Source organism: Hetaerina americana, unplaced genomic scaffold (assembly GCF_022747635.1).
Source record: "Hetaerina americana unplaced genomic scaffold, ioHetAmer1.1.p SCAF_2, whole genome shotgun sequence".
NCBI lineage: Eukaryota > Metazoa > Arthropoda > Insecta > Odonata > Calopterygidae > Hetaerina > Hetaerina americana.
In genome coordinates, this window is record NW_027286763.1 from 74,443,161 (window position 1) to 74,468,562 (window position 25,402).

At 35.7% G+C, this 25,402-nt stretch overlaps 1 protein-coding gene across 2 annotated transcripts; it reads right to left on the reverse strand.

The window, feature by feature from the left end:
* Window positions 1–1,952: 1,952 nt before the first annotated feature.
* Drep4 (DNA fragmentation factor-related protein 4) lies at window positions 1,953–22,613 on the reverse strand. 2 transcript variants are annotated; one of them, XM_071585372.1, is made up of 8 exons: window positions 22,519–22,613; window positions 22,303–22,345; window positions 22,126–22,227; window positions 21,911–22,046; window positions 14,365–14,559; window positions 11,641–11,791; window positions 11,338–11,556; window positions 1,953–6,190 (listed from the first exon to the last, which is right to left on the reverse strand). In XM_071585372.1, exons 2-8 carry the CDS (start codon window positions 22,318–22,320, stop codon window positions 5,971–5,973), a joined length of 1,041 nt encoding a protein of 346 aa, XP_071441473.1. In that variant the 5' UTR covers window positions 22,321–22,345; window positions 22,519–22,613; the 3' UTR covers window positions 1,953–5,970. The 2 variants fall into 2 exon arrangements, with proteins under 2 accessions (XP_071441473.1, XP_071441472.1); XM_071585371.1 differs by having other exon boundaries at window positions 22,303–22,613.
* Between the last annotated feature and the right edge of the window lie 2,789 nt (window positions 22,614–25,402).

The following is a 25,402-nucleotide window of genomic DNA, read 5'->3' on the forward strand; positions in this document are numbered from 1 at the left end:
ACAACAATGCTACCATGAGAAGTGTCCTGAGATTTCTATGAATCTTATGTTTAATGTGCCATGACAGTGGTTTAGCGCTAAACGTCTTTCTCAAACGTTTAGATAGAATCGTGCGGTTTGCCCATTCTCACAAATTGTAGGGGCAACCTCTTGCGATCTCGTTTATTTTTATGGTTTTTCCGGGGAACAGAATTTTGGAACGGGAACTTCATTCTGGCGTTAGCTTCTCATCCTATCTTCCACGAGACTTTTTGCTTCTTCCCAAACCAACAATTTTCATTTATAGCTAGAAGTCCTAATTAACTCTTCATGATGCAAGATATTTTCAGAGCCCATATTCTTCCTCTTAGGTCTTCTTCCACCTACTTGGCAAGGCCCCTACTCATACCTCCACCATCCACACATGGAATATTCTGCATCCTGTAATAATGCCGCCATTTATTTGCATGTAATCACGTCTCATCCCAATGACCAGAAGGCCAACGAATGACTACACGTTAGCTTCAATGACTTAATTTTATCAATTCATTGTCTTGAAAAAATAAAAATCCTCTTATTAAAGAGTAAATTAGTTACTATTCTGGAGCCACAATTTACAGTTATTGGTCAGGGGAGCAGATGCACTTAAACTTATGCAAAATCGGATTTAAAAATGTGACCCTTCTTTATAATTTAAATTCAGGTTGTAACGATACTGTAATACCATTAACCAGAACCCTTTAAGGCAAATTAACACACTCCATCAATTTCAAGCAGATAATTCTCTTCCTTTGTATCATTTTTCCTCCCTTGTTCATAGATTTGTCACATTTGTATATAAATTTGCACTGTTTCTTACCATATAGTTAGTAGGCGGAAAGAGAATTTCCTTCACAGCTTTTAAGTATCCTGGAATGAGCTGGCAAAATTTTCGATATAAAGTAAATGCTATCTAATTTCTGATTTGCAAAAATATAATTATTCGTTTCAAAAACTACAAAATTTCTCCATAATAAATATTGTTTCCTAATTGGAGAAAAATGTACCATACAAAATCTGTCTCCAACTGAGAAAGATTTGCCACTCATCACAGACATTCACTTTTCCTCAGCGATTCCAATCCATAAAAATAGCTAGACAATTTTGACTGGCTGGAAAATAACATTAGTTAACCACGATGAATTTTTGACATTTTTATGATGTTTTGGTATAAGTGTGTTTGTTCCAATGTCAGCATCTTTAAATTGAAATATTCCATTTGATTTTCCAAGAGTGTCAGTGACAAATAGTATGGCTGCTCATTTGATGCATCTATATAAGATCTTTGGTTTGGATTCAGACAGAGCATTTTGTTACGGTCTAATGGTTCTTAATCATTAAAGGAACTTTCTAGTCAATACAATTCGCTTTAATAACAATATTCAGTTAAATATTATCTATTTTTCCATCGTATTTTCACCACTTAAGTCTAAAGGAATTCCAAGCAATATGTATTTGGATTACAAGCAAGATAGCAACTGGGCTGAAAAGGGTTTCATTTGCATCTCATTTTTCATATTCGAGAAAAGTGGGAAGTTTTTCCATGACAAAATGACTTGCTACACGTTGGGAGAAATGTGTCAGCCTTAATGGTGACCAAGTTGAAAAACAAATATATTATTTTTAAACTTAAGAATTGTACTTTAATTTTCTTTTTGCCTGATCTTGCTATTTGTGTTTGTTCAACCTCTACAAGAATGTGTGTATTACTTTTCAGCCTACCCTCCTATGTTACTAGTCATTATTCATTTCAATTAAATTTTCTTGGGTCTTCCACTGGGTCAGGGGTTCCATGTTAGCCAACATTTCGAAGCTAGACTCAAGCATCATCCTCGGGGTTCATCTTAGACACATCGGCCAACGTGGATATATATATATGTATGTATATATATATGTAAGTATATATATATATATATGTATATATATATATATGCATACAAGTCTGCTCAAAAAGTATCATGACTTTAAGTGTTTTTTCAAAAATTATTTATTAATTCATGAATACCTATTTTGCCCCTTCAAAGTAATCCCCATTAGATATTATGCAACTGTGCCAACATTTTTTCCAATCCTCAAAGCACTTTAAAAAAATCATGTTTTGTGATCTTGCTCAGCTCCTCCTTCGATGCAGTTTTTATCTTGTCTATCATCGCGTGGAGTCGTCCTTTCATGGGCCTCTTCAGTTTTGGGAACAAGAAAAAGGCACTGGGGGCCAGATCTGGGGAATACGGTGGCTGGGTGGCTGCGGCATCATTAGTGTTATTTTTGGCCAAAAATTTGTACCAAGTAAAAATGTGTGAGCAAGGACGTTGTCATGGTGCAAAAGCCAATATTTGTTCTTCCACAAATCCGGGCGTTTGTGGCGGATTGCTTCGCGCAAATTGCACAGAACTTGCAGGTAACATTCCTTATTTATCGTTCTATCCTGCGGCCAGAACGCATGATGCACCACACCCCTGCAATCGAGGAAAACTGTAAGCAAAACATTTGACCACATTCGACCGAACTTGGAGTGCCTTTTTCATTCTTGGCTCGTTCTGCAGCTTCCATTGGGATGATTGAGCTTTAGTTTCCACATCATAACGATAAACCCATGGTTCGTCACCAGTTATGACCCTCTGGAGCAAATCAATATGTTTAGGTCCTCGGCGGCTTCTCTAACGGTGATTCGACAATTGGCCAATACTATTTTCTTCACTCCATCAATGTTTTCGTCTGTCGTGGCCTTGCTCGGGCATCCGGCACGCTCTTCATTGTTCACATCTTCTCCGCCCTCTGATAATATTTTGTACCACCGATAAACATTGCTTTGGTTCAAGGTAGCTTCTACATACACCACAATCAACATTCGGAATGCATCCACGCAATTAATTTTGTTTTTCACACAAAATTTGATACAGATTCTTTGATCCATTTTTGGAACAGGCAAAAATCGAAGACAAGCCAAAACACTTCCCAGCAAAACAGCAGTCAAACACTAACGGAACATTCAAAATGCCCAAACTTTTCGGCATAGGGGAGAGACATCAGTACCATACATAAAGCCACAAAAAAATCAAAAATACATAACCCACAGAAATTCAAAATTTGCAATACTTTTTGGACAGACCTCGTATATATACTATATACACATACATATATAAATTTTATATATACACACACATACATTTTATATACGTTTTATATATACACACACATATGTATTTATATAAATATATTGGTACCAACAGAAGATTTTTTTCACTAGAGGACTAGAAGAAAACATAAACATTCTTCAAAGTGGTCCATGCATATATCTGCAAGGAGGTGGGACCAGTGGGGATCCCATGACGAGCCCTTCACATTGTCCATAATATATATTATTTAACGGTCAATAGTTTTGGTTAACCCACACTTTTAGAAAGGGGCACAGTTCTATGGTCACAGGGGGAGGTATGTTGGCTTGAAGTATGGTCGTGGCTTCGGGGACTAGTGAATAAGGTAACTACATCAAAGGACACCAAGATATAGTCTTGAGGTATAGTTTCACTGGAAAGAGCCCTTGTGAGCTCTAATGAATATTTCACTCCATATTTTGGGACAAACTTAAAGGGTATTCACAAAAGAGAGTTCAATTTACGCACTAACAGATGATTGGGGCTACACATACTAGAAACTATAGGTCTCACAGGTATTTCAGGCTTACACATCTTTGTAACATCGAGGTATCTGGGTGCAATGGAATTCAACTCGACTAGGTGCTGCTTTTTCCTAGTGTTGAGCATAGTTGTGCATCTTGCTGTGGCTTCCTTTCATTCTCTGTGATGTTTCAAGGTAGGGTCTCTGGATAGCTTCACTATTTTGTTAGAACTGATGAATCCCTTACATTTTTGAACATATGAGGTTAGGTTTACCAAGTCGACAGCAGTGCCCTAGTTGGCTTTTATAAGAACAAGGTAGCAGGCTGAAATAGAATTCTTGTTGGCTGAAACTATCCTCTGTTCACGAATGCAATTGTTACTTGGATTATTCTGGATAATTGTACACAAACACTGCCAAAGTTTAAGGGAAATGTAATGGGTTGAACCTGACTGGTTGTTGTTGAGAGCAAAATCACAGTCTAACTCTATTTTTTTTTTTAGGATCAGCAGAATCCCATACCTTGGTCAAATATCTTCAAATACAGTCTAACTCTGGCTGAAAGATAAAATTAACACAGCTTTTTACAATAACTATAAATAAATTACCCCAGGTGATTTACTAGGAAACACTAAAGGAAAAATCAGTGAAGAAAAACAAAGCAGGGTATACAAGCTACAATGTGGTGACTGCATTTCAAGCTATTCGTATGAAACTTTCCAAACTGTATTTAACGCGCTTTACGAAAAATAAAGAGTGATTTTCTGCACATGTAATAATGGATTCACCATTACACACCAAATCTAAACAATAATCCATGCAATGAATAGAAGCTGGCTCTTGAGCTCCTAAGAGGGTGCCATTGGCAGAAAAGGTCATGGTATTGGTATTCTGGAATGCAGAAGGAATTCTATGGATTGACTATCTTGAAAAAGGTAAAAAAATAACTGTGGAGTACTATTTTAAACTTCCAACGAAACTGGACACAAAAATTCATGAAAGCAGACCCAGCTTGCAGAAGAAAAAAACCATTTCCCATCAGCACAATACACCGCCCACAAAAATGTCTTGGTTATGGGAATATTCAGCCATTTGCACTATTAAGTGCTGGAACATCCACCCAATTCCTCGGATTTGGCTCCCTCGTACTTCCACCTCTTCAGAAAACTGAAAAGTTTCTTTGCTGGTTAATGGTTTTTCGTCCTATCAAATAGCAATTGTGGCTGTAGATGAGTGCTTTGCAGCACTTCTGGAAGAGCAATAGATATATTTGGATATTTTTTTAGGTATTTCCATACCCTGCAAGCCACTGCTAGGGTGTGTGGCAGGAGGTGATTACGCACCATACTAATTTTCATCACCACGGAAGAGAAGTACATCTACTAAGAATAATGAACGATGAGAGAATTACCTTGAAAACATACCACATTCCGAAATACTTAACAACACAAGAACACGTTACTCCAGCATTCACATCACATTCCTTTTTCAAGAGAAAAGCTTAGCTTCTGAGTGATGTTGTGAAATCCTAGAAGCATAAGCCCAATTGCAAAATATTTCCCAGTCCAACTTATGGAATAGTCACAACAAATTTTTGATCATTCTCATTTTCCCATTTACCAAGGGTATTTTCTTGAAGCCTGCAAATTTTTTTTCCATCATCAGGCCGTGAACATTTCAGATCGCCCTCGTGCGTCCTCTTTCCAATCAAATGTCTACACCAAATTCATCAAATATTTCATCTTTTTAACTCCTAACAATGAAAGCAAACTGATGAATGATCTAGCCTCCGGTGTTACAATGAAACCTATTTCTTGTGAAAGGGGTCCAAGTGGTCTTTGGAAAACAACCCAACATAATTTTAGGACTCTGTTCATAATATGTAACGAAGTTCCAGTCTTCATATTTCAAAATATCACACACAATAAGTTCAGAGCCGAGAGTTTGAGAAATAGAAGTCGGCAACGATAACATAACAGCCAATCAAACATCGGAAACACACCCCATGAAAAAATATACCTTTAAATAACATAACAGTATTTTCACAGGATAGCAACCATACATCAAGCATCCTCAGATAATCAAGGAACAAGCATACCTCTTTCTCTTAACCGCAACATCATCTTTCCAATCAATTTGGTAGCATATACTTCTGAGATGTACAATCCTCAAGTCCACAAAAACTATCAACCCAGTAATTTCCAATTCTGGGTGCTCCATAACAACGATTCTGTACAACATCAGCACTATAAATCACAGCAGAATAGACTCATCACTGGAATGCCAACACTTTCCTTGTTGTTTCACCCCAAACAAAAATATTAATATATGAAATCACCTTTTGTCACTTTTCACAAAGTAATCAGTAGGGTTGCAGGTCATGGTGCCGTGTGAGCCCTTATCGTGGCAAACTATGTGCACTAATCGAAGATTTGATCTTGTAAACAGCAAGGAATAAAAATATGCCCAATTTAAAACATTTTCCAAATCATTATCAAGGGCAAGTTTTGTGGCCTCCAACAGGGATGGTATGATGGTTCGTGACCGTTCGATACTGAAATGCAAAAATAAATTCCATATGAAAATCAATTCCTCTTCAATTGTTGAAATCATTAACTTCTATGTAAGGTGCCACAGGATCAAGACAACCAAACTGGTTGTGAGATCTCATGCACCACTGATTCCATTCCAAATGTTGTTTGTTTTAGCATAAAGCACTATAAAACTTAACACGGGAAGCACATCCATCTGATTAGTCTGGAGGTACCTGCCTACTAGGGTGGTCCCAGAAGTACCCGGCCTGACCTAGAGATGGTGGTAGTCATTTGAAAAATATCACTGCATAAGAAGTTACGCAATCTATAAAGTATATGCTTCAAGTTTGAAGATGCCACATTGTTCAGTATTTCTTTGGCAGCCATCAATAGTGAACGTTTTCAATGAATTTGTGAAAATGAAGAAAATTGGTCAACGTTATGTGATACAATACTTTTATTTGAAAGGCCTCTTTTGTTTACAACAGTATAATATTGGGTAGCAGAGTTTAAACGAGGCCGTACAAGCTGTCAAGACATGCATCGCATTGGTCGACCTAATGAGGTAATGACTCCAGAAACGGTGAAGAAAATCCACAAAGTGATACAGGATGATCATTGACTGAAAGTGCGCGAGCTAGCAGACACAGTAGGCATTTCAAAAAGTGTGGTACATTGCATATTTACTGAAAATTTGGACATGAGAAAGATGTGCGGTGGATGGATACCATGTTTGCTCACACATGAGCAAAACCAGTGGCAATTGAGTGTTTACCAAAGTTTCACAGCAACAAAGCAGAATTTTTGTGCCATTTCATAACCATGGATGAAACATGGGTCCATTACTTCACACCCGAGACCATTTCATCTGCAGGCAAGGTCATGGCATCAGTTTTTTGGGATGCGCGTGGGATAATTTTCATTGACTATCTTGAAAAAGGAAAAACTATCAATGGCGAGTACTATGTGAACTTATTGCAACGTCTGAGCAAAGAAATCCAGCAAAAGCATCCGCATTTGGCTAAAAAGAAAGTGTTGTTTCATCAAGACAATACACCAGCTCACAAAACCGTTATTGCAATAGCCAAAATTCATGAATTATTGTTTGAATTGCTACCTCATGCAACCTATTCACCAGATATAGCCCCTCTAATTATTTTCTGCTCGCAAACTTGAAAAATTGGCTCGGTGGTCAAAGATTTTTCACCCGTGAAGCAGTGATGTCGGGAGTTAATGGCTATTTTGAGGAGCAAGACAGTTCTTATTATAAAAAGGGTATCGAACTTATTGAACATTGTTTGGAAAAGTATATAGAGCTGAAAGGAGATTATGTTGAAAAAAAAATACATTTATCCCCAAAGGTTTTGGGTTTTCTTTGTTGGGTCGGGTACTTCTGGGATAACCCTCGTACTGAAAAACTGCATTGTTGGGAGGAACAACTAGGTTTCGGGGTTGGTGATTTGAGTCACTTGGTTCTGACCACTACTGACATTCCAGTAAAGAAGTGCTGATGAAATATTTAATTGAAATAAGTGAACTTGATTATTTTTACTGAAGTTAATTTCAGACCCTAATGGGCCTTGCCTCTAACTTGAGGTATGGCCAAGAATTAATGAACCACTGTTTTTGCTTAGTAATATTACTCATGACAGTAAATGAAAAATTGTCATACACATTTAAGTTCAAATTTCAATGTTTATTATTAGATATCCACCATGTTACAGACTAATATTATAGGAATATACTTATTTGGGGTAGGTATTTATCAACTTAACAGACTAGGTTGGTCACATTTTCCATGATAATTCTAGAAAGAACCACAGTATATGGAGAAATTCCTAAATTTGCCTATATTTGGATTAAAAATAGCTGTTCATGCTCTATGACTCCACTTATAGAATTAACCGCCTCATTTCTGCATGCGTGCAGCAAGCCATTCCTTGCTAATGAGGCTGACTCCTCAGTGCCACTCCTTGCCCATCCCTTCCTCACCCAGTTCATTTAGTCATCTGACTGAGGCATCAAAACCAAGCACTCCTGGAACTCTATCAACCTAATAAAAAGTGAGCATTGAGCTAAATGGATCAGTCCAAGCCAAAGTGGACCTGAACACATTTAAAGATTCAATTCTTTCCGCTGATCACAGATTCGCTGTCTCAGGCGTAACTTTATGGAATTTGCATAACATATTGAAATGAAATAATTGACTTTGTAATTCCACACACTTTATTTTAAAAACACGACCCAGGTTTTGACGTTGAACGTCATCATCAGGTGGTCCTCATAGAAGCACGCTGGCTATATATACCTTCTGTTCATAGGAGGGGGGTTGATCAGAGAGGGAGGTTGGAGGGGTAACAAGGTTACAATGTAGCTAAGAAGAAAAGAGAATTACATTTTTGACTTAGATGAGTTGTAGGTGGTTCTGATAGGCAACTAGATCAGTTTCTAGCACATCTAAATTCTATCAATTCTAATGTACAATTCACATGTAAAAAAGAGGAAAAAGGTTCCCTGAATTTGAATTTTCAATTTTGTTTCAAACTTGGCAAAAAAGCTATGGAGACATTTGAAATAATTCAGCAAGCCTTTGTAAATGAAGCTATGAGTCGAAGCCAGTTTTTTGAGTGTACAGTCATCTTATATTGGGCAGAACCTCGACAGATGAAGATTCACGAACGGAGCAGCCTTCCACATCAACAGACCCCAACCATGTCAATTTGGTGCTGGCAAATCACTGTGTAACTTTTAGGGAGAAAGCCGAGGAAGTGAACATTTTTGGACCCTGTCAGACAATTTTGAGAGATATTTTGGGCATGACGTGCGTCATATCAAAATTCCTCCCACGGGTGCTGACTGATGAACAGAGACAAAAACGTGTGGACATTTGTCAGAAACTCCTGAATCGAGCCAATGCCGACCCAGAGTTTCTTTACACCTTATTTTGTTTCTAATTTTAAAATCAACCTTGAAAGGGTGCTGATTCGACTCTATTGCAGATATTAAAACTAATTATACGGCGGACCTGAAAAGGATCCCTAAGGTGGCTTACTGGGACAGGGGTTCAAGAGTTCGAAGAAACATTGGCAAAGGTGTATCATCAGCCAAGGTATGTACTTTCAGGGCGACAAGTTTGATTTAGCTGTCTCCGTCGAAATAAACAATTTATAAAATCAGTCCTGTCTTTTTTTGACCACACCTTGTATTTTTTGACTTCTCTCATCATTTATTTAATGTAGCCAAATGATGAATAACTATCACATGAATGCTTCTGGAAGATGTAGTAGTCTAGACATACAGCTTGATGTAGAGCTTAGGACTACTGACTGGAGGGCCTAAGTTAGATTCGGGGGTACCCTCAGCTCCACTCAAGCTGTGCGATGTTTTTGGGTACTAGATCTCCCTGAGAAACAATAGCCTGCACAGGGAAAGGAACTGGTCTCCCTACCCTGATGTGTGAATTTCACACACCAACAAGCTTACTATATTTATGGTTTTTATGGATGCTACTGGTGGTTCATCTGCCCTTGGAACATAGATTAGGCATCTAAACATTTCCTTGTATAGTTAAACTACTAGAGTTCACACAAAATCCATGCTTAGGTGGTGCTTATTTATAACGCCTTTGTTTCAGCAAACAGGTATATAATCCATTTAGGTGTAAATTCACAAGACTAGTGACAGATGATTGCTGAAATAAGAAATGTAATGTCACGATTTCCTAAACAAAAATCAACATACATAATGGATGATGGCCATCTAATATTTTATTGTCTACATGCATCACTGTAGTAAACTTCTCATACCAATATAAATTTATAACTAAATAAATTAATGAGCCAAAAATTAAAATTTTATAAATAACTCCACTTAAAGATAGATTTAGTAATGATTTAAAAGGAGTCAACAAGAATACATTGACTCCAGAAGAAGTGAACTCCTAAATTACTAATTTATCTTATGTTTTATTCCTGCATGTACAATGCTCTTAAACCAATACCCTCATTAAGCACTATATTACATGTGCGTTCGAGGGGGAATGCCAAGGGATACAAGGAGATATTAGTGAAATTATAATTTTTTTAGACAGTTTTAAATCCAGTTCCATCAATTAGTAAGTTTTCCAGAACAGGATTGTGAATTCAGATCATAATTAAAAAGAAAAATAAGCCAAGAAGAATGTATGTATCTAGAAATGAAGTGCAGAAACATTAATGAGGGGATAAGGAAAAAATACAGGAATGCAGGTGATACAATTCTTAGGGAGTATAGAGAGATGACTGCAGCATAAATAAAATAAGAATTTCTTATCAAAGGAGCAACAAAAGCTATTAATGAAACAACAGCTATGGTAAACAGAGAAAGATGAGGAAGTTTAGGATTACATAAAAGACGTTAAAGGTATGAAAGAAGATGATACACATAAGAAAATGAAAATATATAAACACTTCAATAGGGAGATGTTACAAAGAGCTGTATAATAAATAAGATGGCAAACAAATTGGGAGAAAGAACAGTGCATGGACATATTGAAATGTAATGAAATAATTGACTTTGTAATTCCACACACTTTTAAGTGCGTGGAATTACAAAGTCAATTATTTCATTACATTTCAATATGTTATGCAAATTCCATGAAGTTATGCCTGAGACAACAAATTTTATTAAGTGCATGGACATTAAGAGTTTATATAGGCAGAACAAAATGGATACACTATACAGGATGGTAAAAAACTGCAAGTAGGTAAGTAAGGAAAATCTGTCCTCACTGTCATTAGTGAGAACAAATTACTGGTTAGATAGGTTAAGTGGATGATTAGGTACAGGTGGGATTTCAGGGAGTAAAGGCTACGTGAAGCGAAGCATGGAGTAGGACTCAGCCTACAAGCAACAAAAGGCCTTAAGTCATACCAAAGTTGACATAAAATTCCATCCAATGAAATGGATTACTATACTTTAAACTTTTAACCATATGGCAAACAGAGAAGGATGAGACTGTTACCAAAACTCTTTCACAACTGGGATTCTAAACAGGATCAATCAAATGGCCAATATTGTACCTAGTATATTTTGCAATCACCAGTACAATAAATTATAACACTAACTACGTACTACAGCTATTACGATAACAAGTTATAATTACTATAATTATTTATATAATTAATACCCATGGTCAAGGTTCCATGTTGAAAAAATCACCATCATTTCATGGCTTTCATATGGGTTTATTCCATGAAGATTTTCACGATAAAGGCAGCTACCCACATCCCATCGACCTTCACAATGAAAATAGCCTTTAGGATCACAGAAACGATTTGACATGGACTCCGCTTTCCGATTGAAATAGCTCCCAAAGTGCCCATCTTTATTTAGCTGGCTCTTCCACCTAGAATTGAAAAGCCAAACATATATAATACACCTACAGTTACTATTACCATAAATACAAATTAAAACCAGTAATATTATTTACTTAGCCAAAACATTTTCAATTATTTTCTGATGTTTCCTGCAATTGGTTCTTTTCCTTAGTTCATCTTGAGTTTTATAAAGATAACCACGCACCCTGTCTCGAGCTCTTGCACTCATATATTCTTCTTTTGTCTGAACTCTTGTTTCCAGAGCTTGACCATGAAATGAAACATTACAACATATACAAATCTTCAACAAATTCCTGGCCCTGAACAAATCTCACACAGTAAAGTAGAAGTTTGTGGAGCAGAGTTGAACAATCCTAATAGGTCCTATTTAGAGCAAGCAATGATGCTGAGTTCTGTGTAAATATATTCATGAATGCAAAAAGGGAGATAAAGGTGGTAATGAATGGGTTCACATTCAGGTTTTGGGCATGAATTAAAAATTGATTAACAAGACAGAGCCAACATATTAATGATTATAAAACCGAAACTGACTATATGCCATCGCATTGTATGACTAAGAATATTTTTCGTTGCCATGAATCTTAAAATTTTATCTATTTGATTAGTGCATCTTTTAGCTCTAGAACAGGACAACTGATGATATGTTCCCTTCAATGTGAGCTATTCTATGGCATTTTATGATTAATATGTAATAAAATTATATTATAGAACTAAGCCAAAATTGGTGAGTGCTCAGACTAAGCCAAGGACTTGGATAGACATAGTGTGCTAGCTTTAGGTCCTATACCAGTACATAGTGGTAGGTCAAAGTGTTCTATATACCAAGTCATTTTTAGGTATTTTAGGCCACAATTTAACATCCTTGTAGCCATGAAAAGGCATGGGCATTTTTCATAATTCACATTTTTTTTATACCTGAATAATCTACTAGTTTTTACATGGAGAAGGGTGTCAATGATAGGGACTTATAGCAAGATCATTAAGGAAATATTAGCCAAAGCTCTGATTTTGATTTCAGTTAAATGCAGTGAACTTGGCCATTGAGACAAAATGGTAAGCATGGATGGAACCTTTTAAGATGTGGGTGTGGAAGCTGAAAAAGGTAAAATGGATGGAAAGGAAAACAAAAAAAGGAATGTTAGCATGGTGAAAGAAGAGATGGCTGCAGAGAGAAATCTAGGAGAAGCAAGAAAAGTAGATGCACAGCATTTTGATTGGTGATGGAATGTTGAAAAGTGGGGAGAATGATAGGCAGAGGAACAGGATAGACATGTTGGACAGAATGAAGTACATTGAATTGAATAGGGGTTTATTGCAATGTGGGATGTTAGGTTGTCTTGTTAACTCTTAGACACGCAAGGTGTCAATATATCGGCTTCCCATATTTGCCTTAAAAAGCTCAAGGGGTTGATATATTGGCTCCAGTTTTGAACTAGTTTAATAATTGTTATTTAACGCAAATTAATCATTAATCTGTTAAACTGATGATGTTTTTTTGTTTATTCTTTCAAATGGGAGCACTTTTTATAAATTATGTATTTTATATTAACAAAAGTAATTGTAAGTATCTTTTTCCATCCAACAGATGCAGCTGGTCAGCCATGAATTGTCATCCAAAATGTCTTTTCTCTTCACTCCTGCCTTATGAAACATATTGGTTCCTGAAGGAAGTAAAACTTTGCTATCCCAATCTTATTATAAATACAATTCATTTTCAAGTTTAATCAAGATTAAAAATAAACTTTTGAAAATTTGAACTGGTGTGCAGAGGCATATTTTTGTGATAGATATTTGAAAATTTAATGGCTATTGCCCACAGTATATTAAATGTGACCAATGTGGTTAGATTAGGTTACATGTGCATGCACTTTGCGAAGGTTACAAATCAAAAACTTCTAAGGGTAAAGGTGTCCACGGTACAGAAGCAAAAGATGGTAGTGCCTACCCAGCCACCCTACCAATGTGCCACATATCCCCTATCAATGTGGCACCTCTACTTTTTGTTCCCAAGAACAAAAAGGAGACTGAAAGGTAACCATTTGAAAAACTAGATAATGTCATCATGACGGGATAAGATAGATGCCCGAGCAAGGCTTCCATTAATGCCTTCAAGGAAGCATACTGCAAGTGGCAGAGACACTGGCATCATAATGTCAATGCAGAAGGGTGCTATTTTGAAGAATTTTAGTAATTTGTACTTTGATCTGCAAATTAATTTTCCCCCAGATATATTCTGCTTAATTTTTAACCATGCACATTGATTAAAAGCGAAATATGTATCCAAATTTCAGCATCACCATCAAATAAATGTATTTGCTTTATTGCCCTTCTTATTTATCACTTGAAATTTTATCGTAGCGATAATAAGATTGGGAAAGCAGATTTATTCTCATTTTCAATATAAGATGATCAAACAGTCATCACTTGAGCAAATTGGGTTTCAATCGGCACAAAGTGGACTACCCCAGCTTACGTTGAGGCACTTGACCACAATTGCTCAAAAACTCCACTAACAAATATCTTGAATCTGATCACAATCTTTGGAGCAGGGATTTAAACACAATTTGCTTATCTCTATTCCCTACCCACTCCTTACACACCTGTGTAGCAGCATGCTGCCACAGCATTGCTCGCTCAACATTTTCCAAAAAATCTCTCCAAAAACTTCTGGCTTAAGGTGGATCATTCCTATTTTTTGGAACTGACATTTTACGCAATAAATAACCAGTAATAATTACTTATATCCTACCCTCAATATTTTTAATGCCCACTGGAGATATTATTAAAATGCATGATAGAATATAATATGTAATTACGTTCAAACCACTCGGGATGTTCACTTCGATGACTAAGGCTGCATAAACTTTTTTTCTTTTCAATTTTAGGTGTATTTCTCAGCAGTTGTAATAACTTTTCCTTTGTAGTGTGATCGAAAAATTTCATAGCCTCTTGACCACAATGTAAGTAATCACTGTGTACAGCCTGAAGAGCATTATACAATATCTGATATCCTGAAATAAAAAATCTGATGTAATTCACACACAAAATAAATTTGGAGCAATTCATTTAATCATAATTAAGTGTAGCCATTACCACCATAAAAAAATGTATCTACTTATTTCATGCTTATGAAATGTTCAGCATTTTGGTGCCTATAGATTAGGTTACAAGCCATGCAAATTACTGACTAAGCCAAAAAAAGAATGCGTATAATATATCACTGATGCAGTGCTTATTGCAGGTAAATTAATATATAGAGTAGCTCATCAATGTGGACTTCGCAGTGTCAGAAGAGTGATCAAATTGAATTTCCATACCAGCATCTAGATAAAATTACCTAAGCAATCATTACAAACCATTTTCCATAATCTGATATCATTACTAAAAGATTATTGCCGAGGATCTATTTTTCATATTCCAGAACTGACAAATGAGAAAAATAGGATTTCGGTTGAAATAACAGGACCAAAAGCCATTTTGGTTTTTAGAGAATATAACATTCAAAGCAACTAATGAAATTTTGCTTTTAAACAACAATGGTATAAGTTTAAGATTAGCTTAATATTAGTCCTGTGAAATAATTTCTCAAATTATCTTTAAATTTCAGAAAAATATGCTGATAGGATATGACTACCAATCTCATTTATGATTCATAAATTCTAGCGTATGCTCATTTTGAAAACTAATTCAAGAGAGTGATATTAGGATTTTTTAAAGCATGACACACGAGAGTAAAACATAAAATAAAAAATGTCCTATACCTAAAACAAATTAAAATTTTGAACCCAGCATTCATTATTGTGCACACTTGCTTGTATTAAGTATAGCAGCTAGAAAAAGATGATGGCTTTAGCACAGATGGTAAAAATCTACACATTAAAACCATTTTATAAATATCTGCACTGACAAAAATTGCAGTGAGAATATCTAGACAAATTCAATCTAAAGAAGATGGATGCTAACCAAATAATATTTTTTATTTTTTTATCAGATAAGTCGACTCCAATCCAGTCCCATGAAAAAGAATATCCTGACTAGAGTTAGAAGGGACTTGCCAGTTAATTCAGAAACACTTTTCAAATATCATAAGAAGTAAACATTGAATAAAGAATACTAATTGTGTATGTAAGCTTTATTTTTTTAAATTTATTATTACAGTATTATTTATTATTACTGTATCATTTATTACTGTTATTCAAAATTTTTGAAGGCCAAAAGTCAGTTTCCCAAGTTTGTTTTTGGGTTACTAGCAGAGTGGTTCTGAATTAAAATTTCTTTTTAAAATGATTATTCAAAATTAACATAAGTATTCAGTTGTTAAGCTATTTACATCAGCATTATTAACAGTAGCCTACCAGGCAAGCTAGGTTTTTAATGTACCTTGTGCTCATGCTTTGCCTGCACTCCTAAGCCCCATTTAACATTTACCTTAACACCTCAAAAATTCACATTACACTAAACCTTTTTTAAATCCAAATATTTTCTAACTCACTTCATTCCATTAAATATGCCAGTTATTTTTTTCTCTCTACCTAAATTATTCAGCATTCTCCATTTGTCAATACAGTCTCTATTGGCACTGCTTTTTTCCCATGGCAGCTTCTCATGATATTCCCTTTTCAGCTCATTCCACAATTTAAGGCCAGTATCAGTTGACTTTATTTTCGGAAAATGATAGAATAGTAGCAGATTTTCCAGTTAATGTAAAGGTCTGTCTGTAAAGGATCCAGCCATGCAATATTTTGAGAAAAATAGCCTACTTAGAATAATGAGGCTTAGTCCCTTTCGAAGTACTCCCCCAAAGGGGACTCACACACTTATCCCAGCATTTCTCCACTTTTCAACACAATCGGCAAGGTACGTTTTCAGAATGGTCCGCAGCTGCCTCATCACATTCTCCTTTATCTAATCCACGTCAAGAATTTTGTGCTGCAGCTACATGGGACTTGCTCCAAGCCGCAAACAATGACCCGTGTTTTCTAAAAAATGGTCATAACTGGAGGTAAGTCATTGGTCTACGGATATGACCTTGAAAAAAATCCCAATCATCCAAAGAGTCGGTTGATGAGATAGAGAAGAGCGCAGCAAGGTAGTTGATTCTGAAAAAGGACTTTGCCAATTTTTTTAAATATGGAAGAGACTCCGGGATAAGTGTGCAATGTCCCAAGGGGAGTACTACAAAGGGAACTAAGGCCACATTGTTCTAGGTAGACTATTTTAATCAAAATATTGCATAGCTGGATTGTTTTCGTACAGGTCTCATACAAGTTCAGGTGTAAATTAGATATTTTGTTCCTTAATTGTTTCAATCTTAATGGCAATACTGGATTAAATATTGAAGTTAATGATTTAAAGAATAGAGCAAAGTTCTGTAAGCCATTATCTGAATCCAGTTAGGACATCCAATGTATTTTGGCTAGGAAATGATAGAAATTCACTGGACAGCTTGGAGGAATTGGCATTTTAATAGCAGTTTTTATACAGTTCACAAATAGAGGAACATTTAATATACCAAAGGCAATAGTACTGTGATCAGAGGATTAAAAACATTCACAGAATATTCCTGGACATTTTAATTAGTGATAACATTATCTGAGCATACAGATTTTCTGGTTGGTTATGAGTTGGCACAATACAGATTACAGAACCTGAGTAAAATATAGAGTACCATATTTTGATTCACAGATCATATCAATATTTTATTGATTTTTATAACAATATTAGCTCTATACTTTTGAATAAAGGCAAGACCTCTTCTACAGGTAGCTGATTAATTAATATACTAAACTCACTCCTAGGTGAACAATGATGAAGACAGCTATTAAGTTATTAACACCCAAAAGAGCAACAATTTTAAGTGCAGGTAAACATGGAAACATTCAAATCTAACATCTTATACACTAATATACTTGTAAATATGAAGACAACACCAACATATCACTTACGTGACCTTGTTTCAATCATGACCACTAAATTAAATCTGTAAGAGCTTACTTTGAGGCTCACTTCTCATACAATATTTGTCTTTTTCCACAAATGATTTAGTAGTAATTATATGTATAAAGCTGTAAAGGCAACATTCTTGAAAATATTTTTTGACCATGAAAATTATCATCAGTAAATGATATAATTTATTTTTTATTGGAAAGAGACAATGACTAGGACTAATGTCCAAAAATAAAGCCTTGTGTAATAAGGGATGGAAATTCTGATACTATCTAAATAAGAGGTTAAGATGACTTGAGTTATTTCTTCATTGCTTCAAAGTAAGCTCTCAACTAACAGTCACCCTTCGATTTATTAAGAATTTTTTTCTCTCATGGTATTGCTGCTAATGTGGAGAAGAAACCAAACCTGAAGTAAGGAAATCATGTACACTATGTAGTTTCTGAAAAGATATATGCTCTCCTTGGCATACTATTACTCTCCGAGTATCATTTTTTACCTAGAAAACAACTGTACAGTAATAAAAATGATGACTGCATTGTCACTTTTATTGGTGATACAATGAGGAGGAATATGTTCAATGATATCCTCCGTTACTTTCACGTGGTGGATAGCTCAAAGGTAGATGTTACAGCTAGTCTTAACAAAATACACCCTGAATTTCATATGCTTAATGGGAAGTTTAAACTCTTGCCTTCCAATATAAACTGGGGTGCTATATAATCCATAATTCCATATTACTGCCAACACAGATCAAAGCAATTCATAAAGGGTAAGGCCATTCGGTTTTGTTTCAAACTGATGAGCCTTGCCAAATCAAATGGATATTTGATTCATGTAACACTCTCTGAAGGCTCAAATACTAAATTTCCAAAGATAGATCTTAGGCAAGGCAGTGAAAAGTAGTTGGCTTAGAAGAAAAATGCCGGTTCAAATGGGATATAGGTTTTATTTTGATGTTCATTTCCAAAATGCTGCTCAATAGGCTAAAAGAAAAAAGGGATTGAGGGTCAGTCACGCTAAGGAAAAATCGAGTGAAGTATGATGCCTACCGTATTGAAGAAGGCATTTAAGAAAAATGCTAGAGGATCTATTGAAGGAAGTAACAAACAGAGATTTACTAGCTGGAATGACAATGTAGTTGTTACAGTCATGACAAATTGCATTGCATATTTTAAGAACAATGGCAAGGGCATACTTTTTTATTAATCCTCATTCTAACTGATCTCGCTACGCAAGGTTTCAAAGTTAAATTGATTGGTGAAGATATATTGTATTTTGGCGGGGAAATAACTATGGTGTCAATACCAATGGAGCATTTATTGAGGGCTCCCAAAATAAATGCAAAGCTGCCTGGTCAATCATAAGGAAAATAGTTGCCTCAACTAATGTGACAAAAGACACCGCAATACAGCTCTCTGAATTCAATATCTTCTTCACAAGTTCCTTAGATAATATTCTTTGTAAAATATCTAACTCCAAGCTGGATATTAAAAAATGCCTTAGTAGATCTCCTGCTCCGAGCTATGGAGGAAATATAAATTACACTGAAATCTGTGTAGGAGGTTTATGCAACCATGTGCCCTGATTCATTGGCCAGGAGATGTCGTTAAGGAGCTGCTTCCACCACCAAAGGAGAAGTGGATGAGAAGACAAGAGGAAAGGGGCTAGCAGGGAAAGCAATCATACAATTTTATAGAGGATAGAAACTGTGCATTTTGTGGCACGCATAGACAGAAGAAGGAGAGGAGCCACATTGGCCAAATACACATTCAAACACGAAAACCTACCATATGTTGAACAAATATTCATTCATGTGGCTAGAGATATAAGGGAAAGGGATAGGAACACATATGAAATACAAATACAGGAGAGGTGGAAAGGCAGACTTGAGCAGATGACAAGTGCAAAAATATTTCCTTGACCGGGACTGGAACCACGGATCTTTTGACTTGCCGAGCTGATGCTCTAACCTCTTGATATATACATGTGTATGTATAATATATATATGTGTGTGTGTGTGCGTATGTATATGTACAGGGTGTGGCAACATAACTTCCTTTTTTCAAACGCAAAGTGCTTTCAAAAAAGGTAGTTAGGCTGCCGCACCCGGTGTATCTAACATATGTGTGTACATCCTCTATACATCCCACTGAAATTAATAACCTCTTCACAAGTTCCTTAGACAATAGTCTTTGTAAAATATCTAACTCCAATCAGGATATTAAAGAATGCCTCAGTAGATCTCCTGCTCCTATTGAGACTTTTCACTGGAACTGGGTCACTCCATCTGAAATAGTGAAATTAGTAGCTAAATTGAAGGGATCAAATAGTAGAGATGTCTATAGTCTCTCTAATGATATTATTATGGCCATTGTTCATCAAATTTCCATCCCGCTATCTGTGGTCATCAATTCCTGTTTCTGGTCTGGACACTTTCCTGATGTCATAAAATACTCCTAAGTAATACCAATTTATTAGCAGGGTGAAAAAAACGATGCAATTACCCTGTCTCCATCATTCCTGTGATTAGCAAAGTTATTGAGGCTATTGGTAGTGCCCAAATACTTACATTTCTAAAAAGAAGGAATTTACTCTTCGTCACAATTTGGCTTTAGACCTGGAAAGTCTACAGAGCAAGCTGTTGAATGCGTTAAACTAAATACTGTGTTATATCCCAAGAAACTGCAGGAGATACTGCAGCAGTAACTTTTAACTGAGTCATCAGCTAATATGCATTTTAATGCTACAATTTCAGAGTGTAAAAATCATTCTCCTTCACCAAGACTCTGGTCAAGGCAAATGATTTTTACATTCTGATATTGTTGCATTTAAATACTGTGTGCTTTTGAAGATAGGCTGTGCTTATCTCTCTCATTGTTTGACCTCTCCTCAGCCTTTGATTGTGTTGGCCACCAAATCCGCATTCAAAACTGCTGTATTATGGCAACCAGGACTATGAAAATTTTAATTCATGACCTCATATTTGAAAATCCATAAACAAATGGTAGATGTAAATGGCTGCAAGTCTAAATTTTTGTGAATAAAAAATGGTGTGCTCCAGGGGTCGATTTTGGTCCTCTTTTATTTCTGCTGATGATAAATGACTTGCCAAGTAACATACCTACTGATCATATCCTGTATGCAGATGACACTACCTTCATTAATAGACGTAAAAATCCTGAAGAGGCACATGAAGAACTGAAAACAAGCTAGCGACTGGTTCTCAGCTAATTAACTATTTTTAAATTGTGAAAAAACACAATAACATATATATGACCTTAGAAGTGCTGGTAAAGCTCAAAGCTCAGTCGAGCTATTAGGGTTTTTTAATAACTCTAATCTTTCCTGGAAAAGTCATGTAACTGCAATCTGTAAAAAAATTTCCAAGAATCTCTTCCTAATCAGGAAACTTAAAAGCTGTGCTCATGAGGAACATTTAAGACTTGCATATTTTGCCTTTTTCCAAAGTCACCTAAGTTATAGCCTAAGGCCTCGGGGGCATGCAAGTGACAGATCTGGCCATCATGATCACTGGCATCCACTATTTGCCAAGCCAAGAGTAATGACGGTCTTTAATGTATAAATTTACCAGAGCTTAATTTTTGTAAAAGATGTCAATAACTTTGTATTAAGTGGCAATATACACAGCCATTATACAAGGTCAAAATATGTTAGTCATTACCCAATGCATATTTTCCAAAAGCTTCAACCAGTAGGATAACCTTGTTTAAAAATTGTATAGCAAATTTCCCCTGACTGCAGGACTGACTAGCTGTAATAGGTTCAAAAATGTAACTGATGATTGGTTTATTTCAAACCCCTAGTATTGAGTGAATATTTTGAACTGAACTTCTCAAGAAATAAATTTCAATACATGTGTATCTCTCCACTATGGTAATGACTGTATGTATTTATAGTTTTATGACGACTATTATTAGTGGCATGTCCTGCTCTTTGATGAAAGATTATTATTGTGTCACAAGCATTAGAAACGGAAGGAATCGATATAATTGCGCAGTTTGAGACATTCAAACAATGGGAAAACTAAAATATTAACAGCAAAATCATCCGCTGGTGTGCACATTTTCATTTTACTACTTCAGGCATATGGGGGCGACGAAAACATAAATTTTATCGGAATGCGAAAATTGTTCCACTCGTGATCGGAAAGGATTTATGAAATATAGTACCTTAGCGAAAATACTGGAATAGAAAAGGTAGCTGCGAAGACAGCTTTCCGGGATTTTTTCATTAGGAGCCAAAAAAAATTTCATTTCTGTGCAGCTTAAAAATTATTGGGTGATTTGCACAGGCTGGGGTTATTTAATAATCTGAGATGATAAAAGTAAGAAACCAGGTAAACATATCAGTGGCTCAAAATATCTTTTATTTACTGTATATAATTAAAATTACCTGTTAAAGCCGTCTCGCCTTCTTTTTGGAAAATAAACATGGTCTGCGGAGGAAGCGTTTGGAAGTAGTCGTCATCCTCAACAAATGTTCCATCCTGTAATAAAACTTTAACGTTTGCAGCTTCGGCCTTGTCAAACTGAAATAAAGTATTTCCTTTTTAAATCCACCGAGAGCATAAGACAAATTATTTACAGAAAATAAGTTATTTCTCTAACATTAAGTTTACGGCACCCCTTGAGACGAAGGTCTGCTAACGTAGTACATGCAACTCCACAAATACGTGATCTCTGCGAGTCAGCGACTTTAAATCCTTTCGGCTAAAAAATTACGAAAGCCATTAGGTTTCCACAATGAATCAGCACCTAAAAACAAATTAGGTTCATCCCACTTACCTTCTTCACTGAAGACATTAGTCATTGACATAACGAAAGCAACCTACAATGAAGGTTCCCCGAAGTTGGGGGTACAAATCACCACATTAAAACAGCGCCAGTGAAAATATTACCTGAAAACTCGAAATAATATTTCCAACGGTTCCCTCGCAAGTCAAAATATAAATGTGCGTTTATCGTTATTCATGCTTTTGATCAAAGGAGCCATGTAAAGACCTTTAACTCAGCTTTCCCCGCTCGAGGAGTAAGTTGCTTTACAATGAAACTACGACGTAATTACATTCTTGGTTGATAGATAACGCTGCCGACATATGGCTGCGTTAATATTCCGTCTCATATATATTCAACGTATTTTCTATTCCTCCTTCCATATATTTTTAATATTTCCAATTATTTATCATATTTCATTACCAAAACGTAGCCCCGACATTTGGAAATAATTTGGGTGATGCTCGCAGGGAGAAAAAGATCTACATTGGCTCAATAGTTTCAGCCTCAACTTTGTGGAAGTTCATTTTAATAAATGAAAAAGAAACACTTTGTTCCAATCCACCACTTTATTACAGGTACGACTAGTTTCGACGCTACGGCGTCATCCTCAGGTAACTGAGGATGACGCCGTAGCGTCGAAACTAGTCGTACCTGTAATAAAGTGGTGGATTGGAACAAAGTGGTCCTTTTTCATTTATCTACATTGGCCTTTATAAAGTTATGGAACAGAGAACCTTATGCAAGTTGAATTAAAAAACCACAAATTATCAAATAAAAAACGGACCTCAAATTTTAATGCATATTTTTACCACAAATCCTTACAATATTAATAACAATTTTTTGTTTTTAGTATTAAAAACTACTAAAGATGCTTCCTTATTTTCTATTACCTGGCCCTGCACTAAAGAAATAGAATTACCTACATTAGAAATGTGGATTTATGAGAAAGATATCAAATCTGTTCAATTAACAGCTGAAGGATAATATTGCTTTTCACTAATTTATGAAACGAATGACCATGATTGCTGCACTCACCACGAAAGTAATTTAAGATGATGGCACCACAAAAAAGTTGTAAAAACAATCATTATGGCTGAACACCCATGATAATAGTGAATTAATTTCCAGGGTTACTGAATATAGGGAATTTAAAAATGATCAATTAGGCCATTTTATTCATTTCTACACATAACTGCTTCATGGACACTTCAGTGATAACTGAAAGGAATAAATTCTCAAAATCAAGTTTGAGTGACACCTGAAAAATTAAAAATCAACTGCTTTAGACAAAATTAGGATTAATGAATTGGGCAAATTTTTTTTCGGAGACCTATTTGTGTTAAATCACGCCGAGCTGCTATAATACCTTGGCCAATAGCAGAAAGAGTTTCTTCAGATGGAAAGGTGTTATTAATATGAGGGAAATTAATGAAAGGAAATTAATGTGTTTTGTTGGTCATCATCCAAAAGAAAATATAAAAAGGTATTCTGTTATAAATTAGGTTCTGTTCTTAGGGTTGCTCCACATTGGCCACAAGGATGAACCTTGAGAAATGTCTGCACCACACAAACACCCACATTTGCAACTGAACCTATTATTTTGATACTTAACATCAACTTTTTTTTGTCTGCTGGTTCTCCTGTACTCTATCGAACATCTCCATTAAAAAGAGAGGATTAGTCAGTCCCAAGATCACAGCCATCACCCATGGTATTACCTTGGGTCTGGTTAGAAAATAAATTATTAATTAATGTAGTTTTCAATGCCGTCCAGAACTGGTGTGCATTGGGATTATCCACAGTTTTGCTTAATAATATTGAAAACAAACATTTTCTATAGGGTCTTGATTAAGGTATCTTGTGTTGAGGAGCCAGAGCTGCTTAGTTTTCAGTTCAGCCCACACAAATGTTACTGATCTCATTTTTGTTAACAATTCATCCTACAAAGGAGGGTGGATTACCTTTATCTATTCCAGGAACTCCAATGACCTGATTTTGGCAATGATCCATATGACACCCATAACTGATGACCAACTTCAAGGGTTTCTTGTATTGGTTATTCATTGCCCCATTTAAGCTGACAAAAGTACAATTCTCCTACATCAGGAATTGTGCTGTAGACAGCTCATCCATGCCCAAAAACCTGTAGGAACAATTGGTTTGGTATTGATTGGTTTGGATTTGGTAGGATTATTTTGAGTCAGGTTATATACATAGTGTGTTCGTTAGATATGAATCTTATTATGCAACTTATTTACTTTTCAATCACCCTTAGAAAGTTGAACTGTTTTCCTCCTTTGAGTCAAAGCTGAACATGAAATATCTTTATTCAAGGAGCCATTGCTGATACATAGAATATTCAACAGGAAAAAATCACCAAAAATTCAACTTCTATTGAAGCATGACTCAGTCTGAAGCAAAATTGGATCCTTACCCAAGAAGATGCTACCTCACCCCCATCTCTTTTGGGAAGGGGCAGATCATTCGGCCTCTTTAGCTGGAAAACCCTCTCACAGATGGCCCAGAATATGGCCAAAAAATAGGCAGACCACTGATCGGCCTGATTTGAACTGCCAGGTCTTGTACACTGAATTTGTGGATGATCATATGCTCACAGTTGCCTTCTTATGTCACTGAAGTTTTTCAAAGAATTTATAGCACAATAAATAGTATATAATTATTCCATTTTCAGAAATCAATTCAATAAAAATGTCTGATTCATAAAGCAGCTGTATGAAATAATGCATATTGTAGTTATTATTGGAGCTGCTGCATTCTGCCAAGTGGGAAGGAAGTAATTGTTGTCTCTCTTTCATTTGTTTTCCTTCTTTCCAACAGTTTTTATTTGTTTATTATTATTTCATCTCCTTATTTTAAAATGGTAAAATATAATATATATGTCACGTAAAAACATAAAATGTATACATACATTTTGAGAAATGGTTATAATAAAAAGAATATGGTTAGAGCTTGCCATAACTTGATGAAAAGTACTCATTTAGGTAGTAAAAACAACTTCATTAAAAAAGATTTTAATATCCTTATAATCATCTGATATCAGTTGGTATCCATTGTGCCTGCCGGTGAATGATTATAAATTTGAATACTA

Excerpts from the sequence above, each read along its gene's own strand:
- Drep4 (XM_071585372.1), bottom strand. Across the intron at positions 22,047-22,125 it reads AGGGGTGCCGTAAACTTAAT|TTTGACAAGGCCGAAGCTGC; the intron begins GTTAGAGAAATA and ends ACTTTATTTCAG. Across the intron at positions 6,191-11,337 it reads ACATGGAACCTTGACCATGG|TATCGAACGGTCACGAACCA; the intron begins GTATTAATTATA and ends TTTGCATTTCAG.